General features: G+C 45.6%; 2 protein-coding genes across 3 annotated transcripts in view; both read left to right on the forward strand.

Annotated features, from left to right (window-relative positions):
* Window positions 1–70: 70 nt before the first annotated feature.
* Window positions 71–3,190, forward strand: LOC117963958 (coiled-coil domain-containing protein 32-like). Of its 2 annotated transcripts, none has more exons than XM_058992031.1 (4): window positions 71–222; window positions 1,300–1,507; window positions 1,859–2,033; window positions 2,682–3,190. In XM_058992031.1, the coding sequence occupies exons 2-4, from the start codon at window positions 1,318–1,320 to the stop codon at window positions 2,848–2,850; spliced, it is 534 nt and encodes a 177-aa protein (XP_058848014.1). In that variant the 5' UTR covers window positions 71–222; window positions 1,300–1,317; the 3' UTR covers window positions 2,851–3,190. The 2 variants fall into 2 exon arrangements, with proteins under 2 accessions (XP_058848014.1, XP_034761901.2); XM_034906010.2 differs by having other exon boundaries at window positions 75–222; window positions 1,877–2,033.
* Window positions 3,191–7,546: 4,356 nt separating this feature from the next.
* Window positions 7,547–7,792, forward strand: part of LOC117422241 (prolactin-releasing peptide receptor-like) — a 6,693-nt gene continuing 6,447 nt past the window's right edge. Inside the window, exon 1 of the mRNA XM_058992032.1 lies at window positions 7,547–7,668. The gene's annotated coding sequence lies outside the window, so the exon portion shown is untranslated. The remainder of the gene's footprint in view (window positions 7,669–7,792) is intronic.

Genomic DNA, 7,792 nt, shown 5'->3' on the forward strand with positions numbered 1-7,792 from the left:
GTAGCTTATCGTATCAAAGCTTTTAGAAATACTGTTTTCTGATTGGCTGTATTCAGGTCTGACATCCTACAGGATGTCATTGGTTTCAAACAGGAGTCGGCTGCACAGTTAGGTTGCTGGGAGGTATTTGCTGTGTTTATTAATTAATTTAGCTGATAATATTGGGGAGGTAATTGCAACTAAAGATTTATTTACGCTTCAAGAAGACCATTGCTTTAAACGGTACGGTAATGCATGTAATGTATCTCTGTTATTAGGAATTAGTCGTTTAGCAGACGCTTTTCCAAAGGGACTTGCACACAGAGACTCAAGGGGGTGAGCTGTGCATCGCACTGCTGCCGCAGAGGCACGTCCAGTACGAGCCTCGTTTGTTTTCCGTCTCATCCGAAGGACGGAGCACAAGGAGGTTCAGTGACTTGCTCAGGGTCACACACAGCTGAGCTGGGATTGAACCGGGAACCTCCTGGTAACAAGCCCCCTTTTTTAACCACTGGCCCACCAAGCCTCCTTAAAAAAAACTGTACCTCATAACCCTGTGTCACTCACAGTTGTGAGTTGTATTTTATTGACTCAGACAGGCCTACCCATTCATTGTGTTGCCGTGCAGAATCACCAGCGCTAGCACACTCTGTTTTGATTTCATAAGTGATCGGGTTTGTTTTAAAACGTCAGACGTCTTGGCTTTAAAATGGCATTATTCATTATCACTACTTCATAACTATTATTATTATTATTTTCTTAGCAGACGCCCTTATCCAGGGCGATTTACAATTGCTACAAGATATCACATTATACATTATTTCACATTATACAGATATCACATTATTTTACATACAGTTACCCATTTATACAGTTGGGTTTTTACTGGAGCAATCTAGGTAAAGTACCTTGCTCAAGGGTACAACAGCAGTGTCCCCCACTGGGGATTGAACCCACAACCCTTCGGTCAAGAGTCCACAGCCCTAACCACTACTCCACACTGCTGCCCAGTAACTAACCCCATTCTTTACACGGGCAGGTTATCAGCTGCCATCTGTAGCATTGTAAAGAATAACGAGGTATGGTAAAGCATATTAATAAACATGGCAAACCTGTGGTAAATGCACAGTATATATAACCTTGGGAAAAGCATGTGGGTTAAACTAGTAGAATACCACGGTAATCTTTGATAAGGGCTGTACAGTGTTAGCGCTCCGCTGTCTCCGGTGTGCATGGATTTGCAGTGTGACGCTCCTGGGTGTTGTTTCCGGGCGGGGCTCGGAGGTTCCTCACGTGTGCTCTGTCTGTTCCGATGCCCAGGACTCCGGAAGCTGCAGCATGATTGACAGCCTGGAGTCCCGGCTGGCTCGCTCCAGTGGGGAGCTGTGGTCTGAGATCTGCTCCGGCCTGCCTGCCCCCGAGGGGGAGGGGGTGTTCGCTGACTCCTTCCAGCCCCAGCAGGCGTCGCTGTCTGACAGCAGCCCCTGGGCACCCATGGCAGACTCCGAGGTGTATCTAGCCAGTCTAGGTGAGTGTGTGTGTGTTTTTATTCATGGGAGTGTGAGTCTCAATGGCACTGAACCATTGGCTTATGTTGCCTGCTTCAGTTCTTGGGTGAAACTTTAGACTTAAGTTCAGGTTGACATGCAGTGGTGCTTATTTTTGGAGACACAAAAGAAATCATAAAAAATATTGCGATAATAAATTAAAAATTGTTCCAATTGTTCTTTTTTTCATGGGTTTCCTGTTTATGCATCTGCATCAAGCAGTATTTCAGTGAGGGATCAGAAATGGCTTTTTTGCCCAGGGGGGTTCCCACGCTCAGGGTATTTCAGCTAGAATACAGTTTGGAAGCTGCTGGATCCAGGAAGTGTGTCAGCTTGCTCTCCTCTCTTAGAAAACCGGCTGCGCAGGATCAAGGGCCAGTCACAGGAAGTGACCTCGCGAGACATGCTGCGCACGCTCTCCCAGGCCAAGAAGGAATGCTGGGAAAGATTCCTCCAGGAGACGTCGGAGTCTGAGCTGTTCATGGACGGGAGCGAGGTGGACCACAGGTGAGAGAGAGGGGACCAGAGAGGAAGGGAGGGACAAAGGTATTGATCAAGGGAAGAGGGGATGGGTCAGGGAGTGAAAGAGGAGGGAGAGACGGACAGAACGGTAGAGGGGATGGGTCAGGGAGTGAAAGAGGAGGGAGAGATGGACAGAAAGGGGAGAGGGGATGGGTCAGGGAGAGAGAGAGAGAGAGAGGAAGGAGAGATGGACAGAAAGGGGGAGGGGATGGGTCAGGGAGAGAGAGAGAGAGGAGGGAGAGATGGACAGAAAGGGGAGAGGGGATGGGTCAGGGAGAGAAAGAGGAGGGAGGAGGGAGAGGGGATTGAGAATGCAAGGTGTACCGTAGGTGAGGCAGGGGACCAGGGGAGTGGAAAGAGAAAAAGACTTTCAGTCGAGACGTTTTCACTGCGTTTGAACTTTGTGTTTGTCACTGCGTTTGAACTTTGTGTTTGTCACTGCGTTTGAACTTTGTGTTTGTCACTGCGTTTGAACTTTGTGTTTGTCACTGCGTTTGAACTTTGTGTTTGTCACTGCGTTTGAACTTTGTGTTTGTCACTGCGTTTGAACTTTGTGTTTGTCACTGCGTTTGAACTTTGAGTTGGTGTTTCTAGTTTGTTAACTCCCTGGTCCTGCTCCCTGCTGTCTCGCAGTGCCGTGGACCAGCTGAGGTGCTGGCTGCAGCCGGAGAAGGTGGCGATCAGCGCAGAGGAGCTGCAGGCCCTGCTGCAGCCCAAGAGAGGAGGCACGGAGGAGGGGGGGTCCAGCGGGGAGAGAAGGGAGGAGGAGGGTGAAGCAGAGAGTCCGGGGGCTGAGAAATAGACCCATTCATACTTGCTGTTATTGCCCTCTCCATGTTACTGTACCATTCGTAATGGCTGTGCTTCTCCTCTCAGCGTTACTGTACCCTGGTCAGGTAATCTCATCATTAAAAAGAACCATCTCTCATATAAATCATTCAACACAAACCTTCCTGCAGCACATTGATCTGAATACCCACGTCATATAAATCATTGAACACAAACCTTCCTGCAGCACACTGATCTGAATACCCAGGTGCAGTATCCCTTCCTGTGTCTCTGTGCATGTATCTGATGTCTGTACTGATCATGGGCCCTCTGAACAAGAGGTTTTGGGGAACAATAAAATATTAAAATAAAAAGACATGTCAAATGACTGATTTATCATAAAACACAACGGCTTCTTGCCAGATTTGCAGTGGAATTACAGCAGTGTCAGAATATAACCCCTCCCCTCCCCCCATGGTTGAAGATGAGCGCAATGCAAAAAGTGTTGGGGGGGGGGGAACTTTCATAAATGTGGCCCTGTATTGACCAATGGTGACCAAAGAACATGAACAGGATTGGCAGCTCATTCACTTGCTTGTACTGGGACTCGCTGGTCTGGTGAGAGCAGGTTCGTGCTTACACAGCAGTCACCCTGTCCAGTGTATGGTGATGCAATTCTGTACCAGCAGGTGGCAACAGAGGACTGGATTTCCCATATCGAAACGTGAGGAAGAAATGAATGTCAGTGGAATTCGAAATGTTTTAAAGTGGGATAAACGATTCAAAGTGGTGCATGAAATGATGCATCACCAGCTAGCACTGCTCAGCTTTGTGAGGGGTTGACTTGATCACCAGTCACCCCGCTGGGATGAAGAGCTGCTGGATTTCATCAGAGAGTTTCACAGACAGGGGCTGTCCCAGGATAGCCATGGTGGACTCCCCCAGTGCTGGACGCTGTGTGTTATCAGGGTATGGGCTATTATTAAAACTGGAACCATGGTCTGATTCTTTGAAGGCAGTGACCACAACTACCTTGATAATACGTGGTGTACCGCTGTACCAGTGGAAAAACAATATTTTAAATATATTTAAATACGACAGCATTATCTATTCAGGGATGCCAAGAGACCTGGATATAGGGAAGGTAAGAGATGATCCATGGAATCACTTGAATTGCCTTTAACAGCATTTTGAAAGGTCCAGCTGGGACTCTTCTCAAGCTCTGCATGCGAGGAGAAAGGGAACGTGGGCCCTACAGCGGACCTGAGAAAGACTGTGTTCTGCAGCATCAGTAATAAGTGAGTCATGTCTCTGATCCTGTCATTAAAAACTGAATAAACATCATTTTGTTGCTAGTTCACAGACACTGCATTGAGATTCAGATCACACACCTTCAAATACAAATCAGACAATACCGCCCAGACGTTTAAATGACCTTAAATACTGACCTGGGGGCAGAGTGAAGTTTTAATGATCACTCAAACGGTCCCCATTAGCAGCCTGGCCTTCTCTCATTAGCATGATGTGAAGTGCTGAATCTCTGCGGTCCTCTTGCTCTGGTATTGGGGTGACTCTTGAAGGGGCAGTGGGTGGAAGGAAGGGGCTTTGCTGCAAATATCAAGCAAGCGTTTAGAGGAAACAGGGCTGCACGTTCCTTCAGTCCAGCATGCTTTGAAACACCCACATCGATAAACAAACAAACATTCACATTGAATCTCAATGCAGTTTGCATTGACAGTATTGATTTTGTCTTCTGACTTTCTCCAGAAATGTGTCCCATGCGAGCTTATTAAAAGACTGCATTGATTTCTGCAGTCTGCCCTTTTACTTACACAGAAAATTAATTATTCAGACCGATTTTCACCTGTTTGTTTTTTTGGTTTTGTTTTAAATAACACAATTGGTTTTTTTAAGGTTACTTTATATAAAATAAAACGTGGTGGTTGTGGATTAGCTTTACAAACAGAGCCAAAGCCTGGATTCAATCAAAATGATGGCGCAGCCATACACAGCCATTATAAAGGACAGCTCATGAGGTCCCCCTATTTTAATAGCAGTGTGAAAGTGCTCCTCGTTTCCAAGAGCTGCCAGTGTTGTGTTTATGAGTGAAGCAGGGCTCGTTCCATTCGTAATTCATCAGCAGTTCATATCAACCTTCATATAAAAAGAACATCGTTTATATGAACTGGAAAGAGCAATTAGTTGACATCATTGCGCGAGTGAAGTGGTGCAATTAGTCAAATTAGACTGATCCAGTATTTAATCTGTATTAATGAAAGGTTTGACCATGTTTGTTGAGAGATGTAAGCACACAGAGTGATGCGTGGAACTTGCAGTTATTGAGTTAATCACTGGCCTGTAACAACACCATTTATTTTCAATGCGTCACTGAAACACAGTGTTAGCTTGCAATCAATGATTCCCTGTTCACAATCTCCATTAAAATCCATTGCAGCAATACAGCTGGAGAATAAAGTACAAGCATATAGTCAGATGCTGTGGCCAGTGCCTTCGTCAGGGTTACAGGCTGGACACTGGACTGAGGAGGTGACTCAGTCCCACCTCCACGTGAACCTTCAAATCGGGCAGCTACCAGCAGTATTCAAGCCAGGTAAACTGACCCTACCTGTCTCACTGCTTTGAGTTGACCTCTTCTATTCTCTGATTATAGGTTGCTGTTTTTGAATTGGAAGAGGAAATTTTAATGACTATCACAGTGGGCTGAATTCAATCTAAATCTATGGCTCTGCCATTGCTATACTTTATAATTACCTTCACTGTGCCTCCCTCTGTTATACAGTCAGACCAGCAAGCACCACCCCGGGCCAGGTGTGCAGCGTTAAGGGAAACTTCTGTCACCTTCATTCTCCTAATATGGCATGTCCTACCTGTTTAGTATCATGGCATGCACAGGTTTAGAAACTCAGTTCTGAATCAAGTCCTGAATTGCAGAATGTTATTACGGAGAATGTGAGCAATCAGACTCCTGTTACATCTGCTCTGAACTGAGCGCTCTTCTCATCACAGCATGATAAGACTTACATTCACGAGTTTTTTCATGCAGCTGGAGGTGTGTGGCAATGTATTTACCAGAGGCTTGATTGCACTAACTCCTGGCTCCTGGTCATTTCAATACAATTCTGATCATACTAACTGGAGGTAGCTCCGAGGGCAGGGGTATTGTGAGTTTCTAGTCTTGACAATGCTGTGCTCAGGAAGGTGTTCTATTGCTGTTTCCTCGGAGATGATTTTCTTTTTTATTTAGGCTGAAAAACTATTCCAGCAGGAAAGCATGCTTCTGAAAAGGCTCCTGAGGGAGGGAGGTTGGGAGTGCTGTATGTTCGCATTGCCCTTTTGCTAGAACTCTCAGTGGAATTCTTTCTTCCACGGGGATCTGAGGAGAAGGGGCGACGCTTAAAGACCAGCAATCCCAGATATTGGCAAGACTACCGATAGCTGGGATTAATTACCTCTGCGCCTGAAAGAGCTCCCGGTTCTTCTGGTAATCAAAGACAGAGAGGCCAAGGCCGGCGTGACATCAATTAACATCGACCAGGCGCCCTGGGGTTGCGGCTGCTGCCGGCGTTCCCTGCGCTGCAGCTGCCGCTAGACAGATTATTGATAAATTCACAGGGGCAGCTACGTGATTACAAGTCAGAGCTGCTTCTGATACTTAATAAGTAATCATTTCTGTCTTTCTTTTCACTTCCACCTATAAATCAGGAATACAGTTTTTTTAAATTGCTCGTTCTATAGCTCTACAGTTACGGCACAATTGTTTTATCCCAATCGCAACATTTGCTACCTGGTTGGGTTCCGGGTGTTTTAACGCCAGGTGATACACTAGAAACGCGGCTGCACTCCACCAGTTTCATGCCGCTGGTTTCACAGCTCGACTAGCCAATAGTACTTTAGATAAATCCGACATCACTGCTAATCGGGATCTGTGAAACCATCTGATAAATATGTTTACTTCCATGAGGTGATGAAGATGTCCCGATTCACTAATGAATCTAATTAAACATATATAATTACCGTGACTGCTATTTTCTTATCTGGGATTAAAGGCTGGTGAGTTAATAACACGCACATCAGCATGAGATGATATTCCTGTACCTCGCTCTTTGACATGGTAAGAGGCGCGTCATTGAACCGGGTGCTTTGGGTTTGCGGCTCGCGTCTGGCCCGCCTCTCCTTGGACTGTCAAACCAGTTCATTAGCACTCCCTCACAGCACTGATGTTGGGTATTTCTCTTCAGCCGCTATCTGTGTTGAGTTAATGATATCCAAGTCAATGCACGCTGAAGTGTGTTCTCCAGAGACACTTTACAATGCATCCTGATAATGCCGTCAATAACGCGCTAATTACACGCCGACCCCGAGCGCTGTAATTGCACTGACAGATCTGCATGGATCGGCTCCAAAGATTTAACTGGAGTGATTTTTTGCAAGCAGTTTGCAGCTGGCTAAACCTGTAATAATGGATTTTTAATAGTCTTTTTTTGGGGGGGGGGGGGGGGTAAGGTATTTTGCACGGATCTGTAACTGTCACGTCATTGAAGAGGATCTTTAAAGATAGTTTGTAAAGGTTACAAAGGTCCTATTTGAAGTCTGATTAGTTAAATGCAGTTTAATACGGATTACAATTAAACCTTTAACTATACGTTATAATTGGAGAGTTCGGAGCTGCGAATTTATTGTATCTCCTATAAAGACATATGTAAGCAGGCTCGATGAGTCAATGTGTTGCGTGTAGAAATGCGCTTCGATATAACCAGGGTAACACACCCCGTGTGCCTGGAGAAGCACTAGCACAGAAGAGAAGTCTCTGGCAGGCTGCGATTCCTTTAATGTGAGTCTGATCAAATAAATAAACACACAAGTAAAGAAAGAAAGAAAGAAACAGAGTTATATCAGAGAGTCTTTGAATGTGTTGGTGCTCTAATAGGAATCAGTGCTTAAAGGGTAAACGGGTT

The sequence above is a fragment of the Acipenser ruthenus genome, chromosome 18 (assembly GCF_902713425.1).
Source record: "Acipenser ruthenus chromosome 18, fAciRut3.2 maternal haplotype, whole genome shotgun sequence".
Taxonomy (NCBI): domain Eukaryota; kingdom Metazoa; phylum Chordata; class Actinopteri; order Acipenseriformes; family Acipenseridae; genus Acipenser; species Acipenser ruthenus.